The sequence below is a fragment of the Microcaecilia unicolor genome, chromosome 13 (assembly GCF_901765095.1).
Source record: "Microcaecilia unicolor chromosome 13, aMicUni1.1, whole genome shotgun sequence".
NCBI lineage: Eukaryota > Metazoa > Chordata > Amphibia > Gymnophiona > Siphonopidae > Microcaecilia > Microcaecilia unicolor.
Window position 1 is genome coordinate 3710379 of NC_044043.1, and position 20507 is coordinate 3730885.

Consider the following 20507-nt stretch of genomic DNA (forward strand, 5'->3'; position numbering starts at 1 on the left):
AACAGGACTTCCAAAAAACCCCTAAACATCACAATTCTCTTATGGTGTTTACCATCGTGTCCTGCTGTCTGCCTGGTTTTCCGCTCCTGTATGCAGGCGAGGGAATAAGCCAGATCGCCTTTTAATGGGACTCTTGGACTGGGTCTTGGTTACCGACACGGGAGGCTGAAAAGCAGATGATGAAAGAATCAGCTGCCTGGAAGGTTCATTTATTCTAGATGGGCTGGACCCAGAGCAGCGTATCATTAATCCCAAGCAACACAAAATGCATGCAAGTGGCCCGAGTTGAATGACCCAATCTTTGAATGACCCTTGTGCCACAAGGGGAAAGATATTGGGGGCTGCGTTCCCCCAATGACCACCGCTGAACCATCAGGTATACTGTACTTTCCAGAGGACTGGATAGGTTATTACAGCAGAGTAGAGAAGTAATCTAGTGGTTTGAGCAGCAGACTGAGAACCAGGGTTCAAATTCCACAACAGCTTCTTGTGATCTTGAGCAAGTCAGTTAACGCTACATTACCTCAGATTGTGAACCCTCCAGTGACAGAAAAAACACCTACTCCCCCCCCCCCCCCCCCCCCCCCCGATATTCAGCTGCCAGAGGTCAGCATTTTTTAAAAAGCTTATCGTCGCCGGCTACATTATCCCAGATATTCAGTGCCGGGCCATGTCCGGGAACCGGCGCTGAATATTGGGGATAATTTTGGGTGGCCTAGCCACCCGCAGCTTATGTGGGTCCGGCTGATATTCAGCCGGGGCCACATAAGAATTCCCCCCCAACCAAAGAACATAGACCCCAGACCCCCCCCCCCCCCATCCAGGTAGGACCCCTCGGGCCTACCTATATACCTGGTGGTTCAGTGGTGGTCATTGGGGGAACGCAGCCCCCAATATCCTGCCCCTTGCAGCACTAGTCGAAAATAGCTGCTGTGATAAAAATAGCTAAAAGAAAAAATCCTCTTCCTCTTCCAGATAGTTTCAGGTACTCCATAAAATTGCCATTATAATAGATAGCATCATTCAACAAAGCCAGACTCTATAAGCAGTGCAATACTGGTAAAAGAGAAACAGAAACGCAAAACATAAAATTAGAAAAAGTGTACATTTCACAAAGCAGACACATCCCAATCCTTAAAAAGTATTAAATAATATTTTTATTTTCTACCTTTGTCTGGGCATTTTCTTTTTTTCTAATTGTGTCAATCTGTCTGTTCCACTTTTTCTATCAGTCTCCTAAATTATTTTCCAGGTTGGCCTTTCCATTTCTTCTCTCGCCTCTTGCCTTCTTTTTATTCTCTACATCTGTCTGCCACTGCTTTCTTTTTATGATTTTTTTTCTATTTTCTTTTTCCTGCATTTATATCTATCCATTTGATTTTACCCTAATTCTCTCTATTTCTTACCCTCTTTTTAGATGAGAGGCAAAAAGGAGGAAACTATCTACTGGCTTTTCCCATCTTCCTCTCATCCCCTCTCCAGTACTCCCACTGACCTCTCTGACTCTCTCCTTTCCCAATCTCCTAGTCCCAATTCCATTTTCACCCACTCCCATTTCCATACTCCATACTCATCCTCTCAGCCCTCACCTAGCCTACACTGCCTCTCATCCCTTCACCAGCCCCAGCTCCATCCCTGTCTCTCCTTCCTTCCTCTGCCTCCAGGCCATTCTTCTATCTCTTACCCTCTACCCCATCTCTTATTGCCTCTCATCATCTTTTAACCCCATTTCCTCCCTCATTCCATCCCTTCAGAGATCTGTCCCCATCTTCTCATTCCCCCCTCCCCTGTACCCTCATACCTTTTCAATGCCTCTCATTCTCTCTACAGTCTTCCAGGTCATTCACATTATGTCTCAATCTTTCCTCACACTTTATCGCCTTTCTCTTAGCCCTCATTTCACTCATTCTTCCAACCCATCAAAATATGCCCACTCATACCTACTAATTGCTAGGTCTTCACTATCCCCTCAAAATTCCCTCCAACCTCTCCCATTCATAATTCCCTGCTTTGCCGCCCCCCCCCCAACACTCTCCTACTCAGATACCCAGTCATCTTTTGCTCTGTTATCCTACCCCCCCCCCCCCCCCCCCCCAAGTACCATCCATCTTCTGCTGTTTCCAAGGTTTCTGGTCAATTTCATATTTCTTCTCTCCATGCCCACCCTCATTCCATCTGTGTTCCTAAATGTCCTAACATCTCTTCTCTGTGTATGTGCCCTGTTTCTATCCTTTCCCTTATGTTCAGCACCTGGCCTCTTTGTCCACATTCAACACCCCCCCCCCCCCAAGTGCCCAGCATCACCCCTCTGTGTCCATGTCCCTCCTCATGTCCAGTTTCTCCCCCCTCTCTGCCCTTTCTCCTCCATCTCTATCACAGGGACAGCATCTGTCCCTCTATCTCCCCTGTCCCCTCCTGTAGTCCAGCATCTCTCTATTTGTCCCTCTGGCCATCTCTGGGTCCCCTCCATCCCCCAGCATCTCTCTCTCTCTCTTTCCCCCTCATCCAATATGTCTCTTCTCTTCTTTCTTCTCCTCACCACTCCACACCTCCCCCCCAGCATTTCTGTTTCCTTTACCCCCACAGGTGGCTAAGGCATCTTCCTCCCCCCTCTGACCAGCAGATAAGGTATCTTTCTCTCTCCGCACCCCCCACTCCACAACCTTCACTACACTGACAGCAGTGCCAACGATTAAGGCAGAGCACCATGAGCTGGCTCCAGCAGCTCTCTTGTTAGCGCGTCCCATGTACACAGGAGCAGGAAGTTACATCAGATGAAGCAGGACACACTAGCAAGACAGTTGCTAGAGCTGGCCGGTGGTGCTCTGCCTTAATCGCTGGCACTGCCTTTAGTGTACTGAAGGTTGGAGGAGTGGTGGGGAGGAGGAGGGAGAACAATACTGGACCACTGTGGGGGTGGGAGGGAGGTGGATCAAGAGGATGTGCCGGTCTGCAACAGGGGAAGAGAGGTATGCCGGACCTCAGAGGGAAGGAAGGTAGAAGATGCTGAACTGCATATCCCATGTAACTGGAGAAGCAAGCCATTGTTTTGGGTTGCCACCCAGTAGCGACGCCTATGGTCAAGAGCCTTTATTTACAGACCCAACACAGGCAGTGTTTTAGCATCAAGGACCTGCATCAGGGCTCAATGGAATAAATCTATGTGTTGAAAAACAATATTTTTAACCAGCCTTGGTCTGCTGACCATATGAGCTACAAACTCTTTATGTGATATTATTTTTGGCACATACAGTAGTACCTCGGTTTTCGTTGGTTTCGGATTTCATTGATTTTTTTCAACGAGAAATTTGTCTCGGTTTTCGTTGGTTGCCTCGCATTTTGTCGAAAAAGAAGGACGTCCATCTCCCAATTTGTACCGGAAGATGGACGTCCTTCTCCCAATTTTGGGCGTCCTCATTAATTGCCTCGGTTTTCATCGGTTTCGGATTTCGCCGATTGTTTTCGGACGGATTATCGACGAAAACTGAGGTTTCACTGTAGATTTATTCCATTGACCCCAGACTCTTGACTATCCCAAGCTTGGTGCTTTTTTTGCTCCTGCTTTATTGTGTGTATTTTGACCCTCTTGTCTGCTGCTTAAAAACACCTTGACCAGACTCTGCCCACGTGTACGCCCACCTTTAAAGTATGTGCCATCACATTTAGGTGCCATTTCATAGAACATCACGTAGCTAGAATATTACTGTTTACGCACATTACTCCACACATACATGCATATGTGCTAGTATTCTGATCATTTACACGTGAAGTTGGTACCCAAATATTGGCACCCTCCTTAGAAAATTACCTACTCCACTAGTGCTGGTTTGGGGTGTACAACTTTGGCGCCCAACCTAGCTAGCTGCAATGTAGGTTATATTTGGGGCACCTGGATTTTGGCTTCCTAACTTTAGAAGAAATTTTCAGCCAGAAACCATACTACATAGGTTAGGCTGAAAATTCACTTAAACCCAAGTGGCCACAATCAGGCCACCTAGTTCTGACACTTGGGCCTTGGTTGAAACCGGAGAAAATGCTTATTCACTCAACGTGTAATTAAACTCTGGAATTCATTAAAGCAGGTAGCTTAGCAAGGTTTAAAAAAGGTTTGGAAATTTTCCTAAAAGAAAAGTCAATAAGAAATTTTTAAGATGGACTCAGGAAAATCCACTACTTATTTCTAGGATAAGCAGCATAAAATATATTGTACTGTTTTGGGATCTTGCCAGGTACTTGTAACCTGGATTTGCCACTGTTGGAAACAGGTCACCGGGCTTGATGGACCTTTGCTCTGTCCCAGTATGGCAACGCTTTTGTTGTTCGTATCTTCTAAGCACTTTATTTTCTCTGATTGAATTAGTGTGTAGGCCCCGATGACTCACCTTGCTTAAAGGCCCCCACTGTGGGGAATAATGACCATGACAAGGGATAGTGCAACCAGCATGCACATGCATGCTGATGAGCTAATTCCCTATTCCTCCACAATGCCAAACAAGGGCGCTCTTGCCACTGAAAATCCTATGCCAGCTCGGAGTTGGCATTAGGGTGTCTGCGGCACCAAGATTCATGTTGCCACGGCCAAAGGACTTGTTAGCGTGTCAGCCAAGGTAAGAAGAACAAGTATTAAAGAGACACGCCAGATCTATCCAAAACAAGCTTTTTGCAGAATTCCCAGTGGTGGCTAAAAAGGCAGGGGTGGGGGTGGTGGTGGGGAGACAGGAGATGTGTCAATTAAGCCCCAGTGTTAAATTTGTGAGCTAAAGGTCAGAGGCTTCATTGTTATCCCATGGACTGGACTGTCGAGTGTTACGAACGAGATGTTATTGGGTTGGAGTCAAACCGAATACGGTTCAAGAACCGATAAGCGAAGCCCGCATACCTGTTTGGACATTCTCAAAGTGGACCACGTGTGGACAACAGAGGATGTTTCAGCTTTAAGTACAAGGTGCATGCAGAATATTATAAGCACTATCATAAATGCACGACTTGGTTGCCTTCCGGAAATTACTAAAGACCAACTTGTTCAAAAAGACCTATAATAAGGATCCTTCATAAATGACCTGATATCAAAACTCTACTAGAACAAGATAACATGAAACTCTTTGTTTACTTCAATTACATTGTTTACTGTTGAATGTTACATATCACCCCTGTTCTTTAATGCCTGAAATGAACTCTATATTTTCTTACTTATAATTTTATTTTATCATTTTCTGTACTTAAAATGTAATAATACTTTGTATCTTTTCATACCGGAAATGGTGATCGCCATTACGGCATAATGTAAGCCACATTGAGCCTGCAAAGAGGTGGGAAAATGTGGGATGCAAATAAATATTTCAAATAAACATATTAGAAAGCAGAAATTTATGGACTGTTACTGGGCAGCTAAGCAAACAGATGCATCTGTGAATACACTCTAACTAGCTGGCAGATGCACAGTTAGCAAAGCATCCCTTCCTGCAGCAAACCCTCCCACCGTTGCTATAGTGATAGCAAATAAAGTTGCAATTTGGGTTGCCAAGACATTACAGCTTCTTTCAGTCTGGGGCAAAGTATCCATTTGAGACACCCCCCCCCTTTCCAAAGCACATTACAGTTAAAAAAAATGGTTTTTCTTTGCTGCTGAAGCAGTAACAAAATAGTTACTGAGCAGGCTGACATAAGGGACACAGACACAATACAACCCAGCAATAGCAGTGACAGGGGTTCAAAGTCCACAAGACTACATAAACCAACAAAGCACAGAGATATGGTAGCCGTGTTAGTCCACTTCTAAAAGCAGCCAACAGAAATAGAATAAAATAAAACAGAGAAAAGAAAATAAGATGATACCTTTTTTATTGGACTAAATATATTTTTTTATTAGCTTTCGAAGGTAGCCCTTCGTCAGATCAGAAATAAGCAGATTTTGATAAGTAACAGCATATATAAGTGAAACATCAAACTATTTCAGTGACAGTCTGAAAGGATGTGGGAGGGGTGGGCTAGCTGAGAGGATGATGGACAGGGAGATATGCATGGTGATCAGAGGGTGACAAAGCAGTGAAATTTCATGCTTTATAATGGGCTAGAAACCCCAGATCTTTGTTGTCTGGTGGGTGTCAAAATATTTAATCATTTTGACTTCAAAGGTCTTGCTTTCCTGTATTGTTTTACAGTTTCCCCGTAAGTATTCTCATCATAAAATCATTAGTACAGTGTTCTGGTTTTGTAAAGTGCTGTCCCACAGAGGTAACATCCTGATTGGTACTGGCATTAAACCAACAGAGAAAGCCAGAGAGGTGTATGAAGCTGAAAGGGGAGCCAGGCTGAGGGCCTAAATACTGACCTGCCGCAAGCTACCCGTCAGCAATATCAACAGAAATCACGGGAATATTGTAAATTTCTGAGCAGGCAAAACTCATCAGACAGTTTGGCCCAGAGGGACAGACAGCAGGCAACAAACCCCACATTCCAGACCATGGTGGCTGAAGTAATTTTTATTTATTGCATTTGTATCCCACATTATCCCACCTCTTTGCAGGCTCAATGTGGCTTTTTTTAAATTAAAGGCACAGAAACACAAACAGCCCCTGCAGAGCAGAATTTGCCCAAACACTATGGCAGCATTAGAAGTTCTAGGTCTAGGTCCCTGAAATCACACAGGACAAGCAATTCTAGCCGGTCCACTACAAACTCTCTTGCTCTTAAGTTGCAAATGGATCCTGTTACGGCCAAATAGAGAGTTCTTTATAGTAAGCAGGAAGTCACTATTGAACTTGAAAAACTTAAAGTGGAAGAGCATAAGTATTGTCATACTGGGACGACCGAAGGTCCATCAAGCCCAGCACCCTGTTTCCATCAGTGACCAATCCAGTTTACAAGTACCTGGCAAGATTCCAAATCAGTACAATACATTTTATGCTGCTTATCCTAACAATAAGCAGTGGATTTTCCCAAAATCCATCTTAAAAATGGCTTATGGACTTTTCTTTTAGGAAGTACTACTACTATTTAGCATTTCTATAGCGCTACAAGGCGTACGCAGCGCTGCACAAACATAGAAGAAAGACAGTCCCTGCTCAAAGAGCTTACAATCTAATAGACAAAAAATAAATAAAGTAAGCAAATCAAATCAATTAATGTGAACGGGAAAGGAAGAGAGGAGGGTAGGTGGAGGCGAGTGGTTACGAGTCAAAAGCAATGTTAAAGAGGTGGGCTTTCAGTCTAGATTTAAAGGTGGCCAAGGATGGGGCAAGACGTAGGGGCTCAGGAAGTTTATTCCAGGCGTAGGGTGCAGCGAGACAGAAGGCGCGAAGTCTGGAGTTGGCAGTAGTGGAGAAGGGAACAGATAAGAAGGATTTATCCTTGGAGTGGAGTGCACGGGAAGGGGTGTAGGGAAGGACGAGTGTGGAGAGATACAAGCACGCTGAAACTTTGGTTTGGATGCAAGGTGAGATATCAGGGGTAGAAAGGTAGATTTGGGAGTCATCAGCATAGAGATGGTAGGAAAAGCCATGGGATGAGATTAATGAACCAAGGGAAGAAGTGTAGATAGAAAAGAGGAGGGGACCAAGAACAGAACCCTGAGGTACGCCGACAGGCAGAGGGATAGAAGTAGAAGAGGATCCACCAGAGTGAACACTAAAGGTGCGGAGGGAGAGGTAGGAAGATAACCAGGAAAGGACAGAGCCCTGGAATCCAAGTGAGGACAGGGTATCAAGAAGTATGCTGTGATCGACAGTATCAAAAGCAGCAGAAAGATCAAGAAGAATGAGGATGGAATATTGACCTCTGGATTTAGCCAGTAATAGGTCATTGGAGACTTTAGTAAGCGCAGTTTCGGTTGAGTGGAGAGGGTGAAAACCAGATTGTAGTGGGTCAAGAATAGCATGTGAGGAGAGAAAATCAAGGCAGCGGCGGTGAACAGCACGCTCAAGTAATTTGGAGAGAAAAGGAAGCAGGGAGATGGGTCGGTAATTAGAGGGACAAGTAGGGTCGAGTGAAGGCTTCTTAAGGAGAGGTGTGACCACAGCATGTTTAAAGGCAGCAGGGACAGTCGCAGTGGAAAGTGAGAGGTTGAGAATGTGACAGATAAAAGGAATAAGAGCAGGAGAGATGGCATTAAGAAGGTGGGTGGGAATGGGATCAGAGGAACAGGTGGTACATTTTGAGGAAGAAAGGAGAAGTGTAGTTTCCTCAATAGTAACTTCAGGAAAGGAGGAAAGGGAATGAGGGGAAGGAGAGAGAGGGGAACGGACTAGTGGAGGGAGAGGTGGTGAGGTAGAGAAAGCAAGGTTTATCTCTTGAATCTTGTTGTGAAAGAATTCAGCAAGGGTCTGAGGAGATAATGAAGGGGGAGTTGGGGGAGGGGGCACCTTGAGGAGAGAATTCAATGTGGTGAAGAGAAGTCGAGGATTAGAGCCAAGAGAGTTGGTCAGTTGGATATAATAATCCTGTCTGGCACGTAAAAGAGCAGATTGGAAGGAGGTCAGCATGAACTTAAAGTGTAAGAAATCAGCAAGGGCCCGAGATTTCCGCCAGAGGCGTTCGGCGGAGCGGGTACAGGAACGTAGGTAGCGGATATTAGAAGTCCGCCAAGGTTGGGGTTTTGTACGCCTTATAGGGTGGGTCATCAAAGGTGCAAGAGTGTCTAAGGCAGAGGATAGAGTATTGTTGTAAGAAGAAACAGCCTCGTTGACAGACGTGGATGGTGCCACAGTAGAGAGGAGGTTTGAAACATGGGAGGATAGAGATGAAGGGTCAATATCGTGAAGATTCCTAGATAAATTAGATAAGATAGGACGGGACTGGGAGGGAGGAGATTTAAGTGTGAAAGTTATAAGATGGTGATCAGAGGAGGGAAGATCAGAAGCAAGGAAACTAGAGGGTGAACAGTTGGAGGAGAAGATGAGATCAAGACAGTGACCATTTTGATGAGTGGGGGAGGTGGAGCATAGTTGGAGATTATAGGAGGACGTTAAAGCGAGTAACTTGGAAATATAAGAGTTGGAAGGATCATTAGCAGGAATATTAAAGTCACCAAGGATGAGAGAGGGGGAGGAAGGATCATGGAAGAAGGAAAGCCAGGCATCAAGGTCACTGAGAAAGGATGAAAGGGACTTATCAGGGGGACGATAAACCTTTTTTAAACTCCACTAAGCTAACTGTTTTTACCTACTTCTTTGCCAAGACCTACCCCTCACTTTATACCGCTGACTGATGCATCCCTCCTGTCCCATACCCCGCAAGTGCGCCCTGTTAGATGCTTTTCCCCCTGCTTACTCCCTTGTATACTTTTCTAAGCTTCCTATTCTGTAATTTTATTTAATGTTTTGTAAGCCACATTGTGCCTGCATGAGTGGGAAAACGTGGGATATAAGTGAACAATAAATAAATAAATAAAAACGATTTCCAGAGTTTAATTACATATTGAGTGAAGAAATATTTTCTCCGATTCATTTTAAATTTACTACTTTGTAGCTTCATTGCCTGCCCCCTACTCCTAGTATTTTTGGAAAGAGCAAACAAGCCATTCATGCCTATTTATTTATTTAATACATTTGTATCCTGCACTTTCCCACTAAAAGCAGGTTCAATGCGGCTTACATAGTATTAGGTTATACAGAATTTTGTTAGATAAGGTAAGAAATAAACATAGGAATAGCATGGATGGGTTCCACCACTCATTATTTTATAGACCTCTATCATATTTCCCCTGTCCCCTCAGCCTTCTTTTCTCCAAGCTGAAGAGCCCTAGCCGCATTAGCCTTTCCTCATAGGGAAGTCATCCCATCCTCTATCATTTTTGTCGCCCTTCTCAGTACATTTTCTAATTCCACTATATCTTTTTTGAGATGCAGTGACCAGAATTGCACACAATATTCAAAGTGTAGTCACATCATGGAGCGATACAAAGGCATTATAGCATCCTTATTTTTGTTTTCCATTCCTTTCCTAATAATACCTAACATTCTATTTGCTTTCTTAGCCACCGCCACGCACTGAGCAGAGGATTTCAACGTATCATCAACGATGACATCTAGATCCCTTTCCTGGTCGGTGACTCCTAATGTGGAACCTTGCATTACATAACTATAATTCTGGTTCCACGTGCATCACTTTGCACTTGCACTTGCACTGCCACCGCCAAGGCCAATGCTGCTGCCTATGAACGTAAGAAGGCAGAGTTAGACACCAGCAGGAGAAAGAAGTAGCTGTCCTAGAGGCCCGAGTAAAAGCTCTTGAAGAAACCACAAGGGGGAGAGTTAGCTCAGCCACATCATCGCAGAAGATTTTACCCAGCAAACAGCAGAATACGTGAAGGCTCATACCCTGGCTTCACGTCTGACTTCAGACCAACCCCAGCACACAGTCCAGCATGCTAGAAACTTCAGATTTAGCAGCATACATGACTTGCAAAAAGATGGTACCGTGACAATGATTTTAACCAGGACATTGTAGAATACAGAATTCATATCTTTGGTAACAGTCTATGACCTGCACTAGCAACCTACAGGCTTAGATGGACAGCCCAAGAGGGTGAAAGAGATTATGGCACAGATGCATCACTGAAAGAGACTTTTTATGTTGATAATGGTTTGAAATTCTTACCTATTGCAGTAGAGGCCATTGATTTGCTAAAGAGAACACATACACTGCTAGCAGAGGCCAATTTGAGACTTCCTAAAATAGCCTTCAACAGTCCAGAAGTAATGAGACCATTTCCTGCAGAGGATTATGCCAAAGATTTAAAGGAGGGTTACGTGGAGGGGCATAATTGAAAGGGGCGCCCATGTTTTCCTGAGGACGTCCTCGCAGGACGTCATGGCGAAGGGGCGGGGAAACCCGTATTATCGAAACAAGATGGGCGTCCATCTTTCATTTTGATAATACGGTCGGGGACGCCCAAACTGCAAAATTTAGGTCGACCTTAGAGATGGTCGTCCCCGCTTTTCTTCCATAACGGAAACTCGAGGACGCCCATCTCAGAAACGACCAAATCTGAGCAATTTCATCATGGGAGGATCCAGCATTCGTAGTGCACTGGTCCCCCTCACATGCCAGGACAACAACCGGGCACCCTAGGGGGCACTGCAATGGACTTCAGAAATTGCTCCCAGGTGCATAGCTCCCTTACCTTGGGTGCTGAGCCTCCCCCCCCAAAGCCCACTCCCCACAACTATACAACACTACCATAGCCCTAAGGGGTGAAGGGGGCACCTACATGTGGGTACAGTGAGTTTCTGGTGGGTTTTGAAGGGCTCACATTTACCACCACAAGTGCAACAGGAAGGGGGGGATGGGCCTGGGTCTGCTTACCTGAAGTGTACTGCACCCACTAAAACTGCTCCAGGGACCTGCATACTGCTGTCAGGGAGCTGGGTATGACATCTGAGGATGGCATAGAGGCTGGCAAAAAAAATTTAAAAAGTTTTTTTTAGGGTAGGAGGGGGTTGATGACCACTGGGGGAGTAAGGGAAGGTCAACCCCGATTTCCTCCGGTGGTCATCTGGTCAGTTCGGGCACCTTGTTCAGGCTTGGTCGTAACAAAATATGGACCAAGTAAAGTCGCCCAAGTGCTCGTCAGAGATGCCCTTCTTTTTTCCATTATCAGTCAAGGATGCCCATGTGTTAGGCACGCTCCAGTCCCGCCTTCACTATGCTTCCGACATACCCCCGTGAACTTTAGTTGTCCCCGAGATGGAAAGCAGTTGAGGACGCCCAAAATAGGCTTTTGACCCTGGGAGAAGGATGCCTATCTCCCGATTTGTGTCAAAGGATGGGCGCCCTTCTCTTTCGAAAATAAGCCTGATTGGGATCTAAAAAGAGACATTTTTACTTTTCAAGTCTCCACCCAAAAGAAACCATATACACGCAGAGGTGTCTTGTCCACAGTCAATAGTATGTACAACCCACTGGAGTTTGTGTCTCCAGTCACCTTTCAAGGAAGATCCCTCTTGAAAGAACTTTCTCAAAGTACTGATGAGTGGGATGTTCCATTGCCACCAGAAATGAGACAAGAATGGGAGAAATGGAAAGATTCTCTATAGAATCTTGAACAACTGCCCACCCTGCAGAACTGCCTCTCAAAAAGAAATTTGCATCTTCTCAGATGCTTCTGCTAAGGCCATAGTAGCAGTGGCCTACTTGAAAGCTACAGAACCAGAGATGCATCCAGAGATGACCATTCTTGCCACAACATTGCACCTTCATCTCATCAACCAGTTGATGAAAGAGCAGGCATCTACCACCAAAGTGCCATCAAAGATACAGAACTACAGATCATCAATCACAACTTGGCACCACCAGGGAACTTCGACACAAGACTTCCCTGGAAGAGAAGGAACTTCTTCAGCAGTGTCATCACTGAACCAGTAATCCACACCACAAAGATATAAGGAATCCATGGACCATAGTCTACTCAAGACTTTTTCTCTCTATTTTATGTTTGTTTCTTTGTGTTGTCTGTCTCTCATTTCAGCGACTACGAGACTGCAAAAGAGAAGTTGCCAGAACAACAGTGAACCAGGGACAACCAGGAAGTTGCCAAGCTTCAAGATCCAGCTTATTTATGGATGCTGCATGGCCTTTGTGGTATTTATAAGGTGAGAATTAGACAGTGGTATCTACCAGTACCAGACAGGGAGTGTTTGCCCCCATATTCATGGAGGCAGGTTGTTTATTTTTTATATGTATATGTTGAACATTGTTATATCAGATTGTATTGCCTGTAACAGTTTATATTGCTTGTGACTTTAAAGAAAGACAGGAAGTGCCTTTGGACTACAAATGTTGGTTCAAGAGTTCTGAGTCTTCACAGTGATGTTTTATACTCTGTTTAACTGCATGTTAATCTCCTGAGTAGACAGAGTCTATCAGGAGAGAGAGCAGAACATAGATAATGCCCAAAATCTGAAACGTTTATTAAAACATCCAAAGACTCGACATGAGTCGTGGTTTGGCCACTCTGGGATGTCACTAAACGTACTAACTTTCCAAATAAACACGAATGATATCACACCCCATGTGATATAAAAATTCTAAGCTTAGGGAAGTCATGGTCTCATTCAAACATATGGTAGAGCATACATATGTATCAAAACAACGTTCATACATTAATAGGGGGAAACCTAATGTACTATTTTTACACTGATTTCCTATTTTGGTAGAGTGTACTTTAATAGATTAATAACATTTGATATTCCACCCTATTTGTTAGACAAGTCAGAGTGGTTTACCAAATTATAAATATCATCAGAACATAATGGCAATTAAAATAAGAAAGTAACACACCACACATTCAACTAAAAAAAAAAAAAAAGACAATACAGAATTAAAATAAAACACACACTCTCTTAAACACTCATCAAATATACATTCTTGCAGTCTACTTGACCAGGAGATGACCAGCTCAGTCTGAAACAAATTTAGCAAAAAAAATAAAATTTCAACCGAGCCTTAAATAGTTCATAAGACTGCTCTTCTCAAATACTTTGTGGACCTATTAGATTGTAAGTTCTTTGAGCAGGGACTGTCTTTCTTCTATGTTTGTGCAGCGCTGCGTACGCCTTGTAGCGCTATAGAAATGCTAAATAGTAGTAGTAGTAGACTTGGTTCCACAGAGCATACAAAAAAACCCCCAAACAAAACAAAACAACCCTCCCATGTCAAGGACAGTCATGCCTGGGCCAGGGATGGAACAGCTAACAACCCCCTATCTTGGGATCTAAGAACCCTAGGTGGGACATAGGACTGTAACAGGTTAGCCAAGTAATCAGGTTCCCCCATACTTTACATCAGTATGGAAATTTTGGAGGATTTCTCTCTTAGAACAATGATGAGATTGGGAATTAAAGCAACATACGACAACTGAATATGTTGCACTTCCCCTGATTTTGAGGTCTTAAGTTATTTTGGACTGTGTTAGTTGAATGGTCTTCTGAGATCTCTATACAATTAAGTATCGCATATTTCTAGGCACCCATTTCTGTCCTTTTACAGAATTCTGATGAACTGTTGTGTTACCATAATTCAGCACTCACAGAGAAAGTGGTCTTGGTGGTTTCGACACTGGTGTGCACACTGCCCCCACTCAGGCTTCCTGAAATCCCTCCACCACTCGATTGCTTCTTCTGAATCCCCACCATCGTTTCCATGGAGTGACTGCGGACTCGGATCGCCCTCTGAAAGTCACAACAAGAGAGTTACATAGAATTCAGGGTTTTCAGAGCATCCCTTTTATTCTGGGGCTTCAAGGAAATCCCATTGAGCCAGTCAGGGTTTCAGGATATGCACAATGCAGTCAGTTCTTTAAAGCAAAGCCAAAATTTAGGCACCGTAATGCAGCGCTCGAGAGCAAATTCTATAATGGCATTTGAATGTTCAGTTTCCATTACAGAATAGTAGAATAATTTGGCATTTATGTGCTAACATTTAGATACACTCACATATACCAGGTACCAGAACTAGTGTCTTTTTATTAGTATATGTGGAGGAGCATAATCGAACAGGGCACCCAAGTTTTCCTGAGGACGTCCTCGCAGGATGTCCCGGCGAAGGGGCAGGGAAACCCGTATTATCGAAACAAGATGGGTGGCCATCTTTCGATAATACGGTCGGGGACGCCCAAATCTCAACATTTAGGTCGACCTTAGAGATGGTCGTCCCCGGTTTTCAGCGATAATGGAAACCGAGGACGCCCATCTTAGAAACGACCAAATCAAAGCCATTTGGTCATGGGAGGAGCCAGCATTCGTAGTGCACTGGTCCCCCCTGACATGCCAGAACACCAACCAGACACCCTAGGGGGCACTGCAGTGGACTTCAGAAATTGCTCCCAGGTGCATAGCTCCCTTACCTTGGGTGCTGAGACACCCAAAACCCACTCCCCACAACTGTACAACACTACCATAGCCTAAGAGGTGAAGGGGGGCACCTAGATGTGGGTACAGTGGGTTTCTGGTGGGTTTTGAAGGGCTCACACTTACCACCACAAGTGTAATAGGTGGGGGGAATGGGCCTGGGTCCGCCTGTCTGAAGTGCACTGCACCCACTAAAACTGCTCCAGGGACCTGCATACTGCTGTCAGGGAGCTGGGTATGACAATCGAGGCTGGTAAAAAATATTAACGTTTTTTTTTTGAGTGGGAGGGGGTTAGTGACCACTGGGGGTGTAAGGGGAGGTCATCCCCGATTTCCTCCGGTGGTCATCTGGTCGGTTCAGGCACCTTTTTGAGGCTTGGTCGCAAGAAAAAATGGACCAAGTAAAGTCAGCCAATTGCTCGTCAGGGACGCCCTTCTTTTTTCCATTATCGGCCAAGGACGCCCATGTGTTAAGTACGCCCCAGTCCCGCCTTCGCTATGCTTCCGACACGCCCCCAGGAACTTTGGTCGTCCCCGTGACGAAAGCAGTTGAGGGTGCCCAAAATCGGCTCTCGATAATGCTGATTTGGACGACCTTGGGAGAAGGACGCTCATCTCCCGATTTGTGTCGAAAGATGGGCACCCTTCTCTTTCGAAAATGAGCCCAATAATGTACCCTCTGTCTCCTTTTAAGCTTAGTGTGGATGGACAATTTTATCCACTTTTTCCTGGGGATTTATACATTTTTATATTTTAATATATAACTATGGACTTTAACATACAATGTATAATTTGCAAATGTGCATTTTTTTGTGGCAAGGCTCTAGAGTCACGTAAATAATTTTGGTGTGCAAATGTCTCACTTATGCATATACATTAGAATACATTTCAATATTATTTTTATGTGACTTTTTATCAAATATATTTTTTATATGAAACCATTTTTCATGAGTTTTTAAGGCATAGTACTTTTATGCTTTATTTTCAAATCTATCCTTTTTTTGAACTGTTCATTTTCTTTTTTGGCATGGTTTTCACGTAAGATGACGTCAATGTTAGCTGTTTAAAAGAGCGATGCGAGCAGGGAGCCTTTTTTCTTTATTTATATAGAGCGGTGTCCAGCCAACGTTTTATTGGCAAAACATTCTTTTCTGCACAAACGCTACTAATTGGTAAGATTTTCCGATTTTTTTAAACATTATTTTGAGAGTATGTCTGTACTATTGCCATATATTTTGTAAAGCACCACATATATAATGTTGACCGTCAAGCGCTTGTTTTTTTTCAGTATAGATCTTTACTGGTTTAAGGACTGTTTTAGAGTTACCTTCAGTTTTTTTGAGGTTTAAATAGCAATTAACATCGTGAATGATTTATTTATTTCTTTATTCAGTGCCTTTCAGATGACATTAACCTATGCCTTTTTTAAAGACAACCTTTTTCAGTTTACCTAATACTGGTTTGTATGCATTTAAATGTTAATGTTTTAGTGGGCACTGTTTTCTTTTTTTTTGTAACCTTTTTATAAAATATTCTTTGCTATGCCTGGCATCAAAGTGTTTTTTTTTTCTTTTTGTAAGTAATTTTAACTCCAGTTGTAATGTGTATAGTAATCTAACACCATAGAAATACTTTAAACTTTGAAGCTCATTGCTTTTAAGTTTTGACCTTTTATCCTTTTTTGAAATGTATTCCCATAGTAGGCAACATTTAAAATAATATTTATAGTTCATTTGATATCCGAACATATAAAGAGGAATCCAATAAAATTTATATGGAAATATAATGTTTGATTTTAACAAAATATTTCTAAAGAGCAAGGAAAAGACCTCAAAACGCCCGACCGCTTACTTTCAGTTTTCAGCAGCTTTAACTGGGGGTGTGGTGTTCATCACTGGTCATAAAAACCTTGCTTGGCAAGAATTATTTTAACTTTTAATTTATTTCCAAATAGATTTTAACAATTTTGCTCTTTTTACAAGAACATTTTTTTAAATATATTGACAATATATTTTTCCTCTCTCTTGATCTGACCATAACTTAGTGCTGCTTTGGTCAGATCAAGAGAGAGGAAAAACATTTTCTCAATGCTTTCCCTGTCGAAGCATAGCCCTTGAAAAAGCCCACAAGCGAAACGGATGGGGCCACCGTCGGGCAACAGATAAGTGCTCGACTTTACTTTATCTTTGTAAAGCTGCTTTAGAGCACTTCATGAGACTCATTGAAGGTTTTTATGAACCAAAGAAAATTTGAAATTAGCATTGATATTGTCAATATATTTAAAAAATTTTCTTGTAAAAAGAGCAAAATCGTTAAAATCTATTTGGAAATAAATTAAAAGTTAAAATAATTCTTTCCAAGCAAGGTTTTTATGACCAGTGATGAACACCACCTTAGTGATCATCACATGGTATGGTTTGCTATAAGAGCTAACACGGAGTGCAGCCACACAAAACTCAAAGTCATGGATTTCAAACATGGTAACTTTAGTACAATGGGGGAGTACCTGAAGAAAGAGATGACAGGGTGGGAGGACATAAGAGAACTACTACTACTTTACATTTCTAGAGCGCTACTAGGGTTACAGTTTAAGAAAAAGGACAGTCCCTGCTCAAAAGAGCTTACAATCTAATGGGCAAAATGTCAAGTGTCAAGTGGGGGCAGTCTAGATTTCCTGAATAGAGGTATGGTGGTTAGGTGCCGAAGGCGACATTGAAGAGGTGGGCTTTGAGCAAGGCTTTGAAGATGGGCAGGGAGGGGGCTTGGCGTATGGGCTCAAGGAGTTTATTCCAGGCATGGGGTGAGGTGTGGCAGAAGGGGCGGAGCCTGGAGTTGGCGGTGGTGGTGAAGGGTATTGAAAGGAGGGATTTGTCTTGAGAGCGGAGGTTACGGGTAGGAACGTAAGGGGAGATGAGGGTAGAGAGGTAAGGAGGGGGCTGCAGATCGAGTGCCAGTGAAGTGACTTGAGGAGAGGGGTGATATGAGTATATCGGTCCAGGCAGAAGATAAGATGTGCAGCAGAGTTCTGAATGGATTGAAGGGGGGATAGATGGCTAAGTGGGAGGCCAGTGAGGAGTAGGTTGCAGTAGTCAAGGTGAGAGGTAATGAGAGAGTGGATGAGAGTTTGGGTGGTGTGCTCAGAGAGGAAAGGGTGGATTTTGCTAATGTTATAGAGGAAGAAGCGACAGGTCTTGGCAATCTGCTGGATATGCGCAGAGAAGGAGAGGGAGGAGTCGAAGATGACTCCGAGGATGCGGGCAGATGAGACGGGCACGATGAGGGTGTTATCAACTGAGACAGAGAGTGGAGGGAGAGGAGAAGTGGGTTTGGGAGGGAAGACAATAAGCTCGGTCTTGGCCATGTTCAGTTTCAAGTGGCGGTTGGACATCCAGGCAGCAATGTCGGATGATCCTAGCTAAAAGGAGCTATAAAAAGTGCAGCAGATCAGAATGTAAGGAAAGTAAATAAAAAGCAAGAGAAAAAGGAAACTGATATGATTCTCCAAACAAGTGGCTGAAAAAAATAAAATCAAAAGAGGTGGCATTCATGAAATACGGAAGGACTCAAGAATCCTGAATAAATCTTGTTTTGAAAGCATTAAACCTATGTTGTGGTCGTTACACTGACTTCCAATAGGAGCTAGAATTGAGTAAAATTCTCTGCTTAGTTTTTAAAACCCTTTACCATGTGTTCTTATCTATCTGTTAGTGTCTCTACCCAATAACCGTCACTCAAGGAGGTCTATGTGTAGAAATACTTTTTCTACTCTGCTGCTCAATCTTTGCGTCTCATTTGTACTACTAAGATATTTAGCTTTGTAGATGCAAAACTTTGGAATTCACTTCTACTAGACCTTCGCTTAGAGTAAGACTATTTGAAATTTGATAACAACTGAAAATGTGGCTTTTTATTACATTTTTAATAGTTACAGTATTTTTTGTTAGATATAGTATTTTTTTTCTATATTGTGCATAAGCTTAATATTGTTTTCTTATACTCTTGGTTGGTAACCATTCTGAGCTTTCATCATAGGAGCCAACTTTTCAAAATTATTAGGGGTGCTAATTCCAATGGAAATTACCCCCTTCCCTAGACACAGTCAAGGAGTTTGTTCAATATTGGGGGTGCTCAAGCACCCACAGAACCGGCTTCTATGGCTTTAACGGTTTGAAACGGTATACAAAATTTGCTAGAACCCTGCCTGAGTACTCTTCTGTAAATCTTGCATGGGATGTATTTGTAAGAAAATATAGAGTTCATTTCAGGCATTAAAGAACAGGGGTGATATGTAACATTCAACAGTAAACAATGTAATTGAAGTAAACATAAAGAGTTTCATGTTATCTTGTTCTAGTAGAGTTTTGATATCAGGTCATTTATGAAGGATCCTTATTATAGGTCTTTTTGAACAAGTTGGTCTTTAGTAATTTCCAGAAGACAACCAAGTCGTGCATTTATGATAGTGCTTATAATATTCTGCATGCACCTTGTACTTAAAGCTGAAACATCCTCTGTTGTCCACATGTGGTCCACTTTGAGAATGTCCAAACAGGTATGCGGGCTTCGCTTATCGGTTCTTGAACCGTATTCGGTTTGACTCCAACCCAATAACTCTCAAAATAATGTTAAAAAAAATCGGAAAATCTTACCAATTAGTAGCATTTATGCAGAAAAGAATGTTTTGCCAATAAAACGTTGGCTGGACACCGCTCTATATAAATAAAGAAAAAAGGCTCCCTGCTCGCATCGCTCTTTTAAACAGCTAACATTGACGTCATCTTACGTGAAAACCATGCCAAAAAAGAAAATGAACAGTTCAAAAAAAGGATAGATTTGAAAATAAAGCATAAAAGTACTATGCCTTAAAAACTCATGAAAAATGGTTTCATATAAAAAATATATTTGATAAAAAGTCACATAAAAATAATATTGAAATGGGTGATGTTAATATTCCAGATGCTTAGCGGAACATCCCTGTGTTCTCCACAACTGGTAATGGAACTCATGTGGAACGGGACCATACTAGACCTGGTGCTTACAAATGGAGAGAGTGGCCACCGGAAGTAGTCCTGCCCCGAGCACGTACCATTTCCAGGGAAAAAAGACCCCCCCCCCACCCCCGGAAATGGCTTGCGTGGCAGTAACCTGACAGTAATCGGGCATTGCCACATGCTGCCTGGTTACCACTGGGTTAGCGCCGGAGCCCTTATCGTCACCTCAATGGGTGGTGGTAAGGGCTCCCCGCTGCATGACCACACGGTGAGAATTCTCTCAGCGTGTTGGCTTTTTTTTGGGGGGGGGGGGGGGTTACTGTCTGTGGGAAAAATGGCCCTGGTGCACAGGTAAAATGGCCCTTTCTCCCCCAGCTTAGTAAAGGATCCCAAAGTATTTAATTACATCTGTTCCCAACTCAAGTTTTACTGGTCTAACATTGTATGATGTATTTTACTTTTTATTAATATACTAGTAAAAAAGGCCCGTTTCCAAAACAAATGAAACGGGCGCTAGCATGTGGTTTTTTTTTTTGTTTTCTTTTTCTGTTTGATATTAAGGGATATATTTTTTTTTTAAAAAGGAAAAGAGTTTTTTTTTTAAGTTGTAAAGTCTGTATGAGTGTTTGTGGTTTTGAGGGGGGGTTGTGGGGGTCTATGGGTGTATGCT

General features: G+C 43.0%; 1 protein-coding gene across 3 annotated transcripts in view; it reads right to left on the reverse strand.

The window, feature by feature from the left end:
- The window catches only part of RAP1GAP2 (RAP1 GTPase activating protein 2), a 257985-nt gene that overhangs the window by 20205 nt on the left and 217273 nt on the right, over positions 1–20507 (reverse strand). For all 3 annotated transcript variants that reach the window (XM_030185957.1, XM_030185956.1, XM_030185955.1), the window contains exons 16-17: positions 14028–14168; positions 53–165 (exon numbers count right to left, since the gene is read on the reverse strand). In XM_030185957.1, coding sequence (XP_030041817.1) covers positions 53–165; positions 14028–14168 — 254 coding nt within the window. The remainder of the gene's footprint in view (positions 1–52; positions 166–14027; positions 14169–20507) is intronic.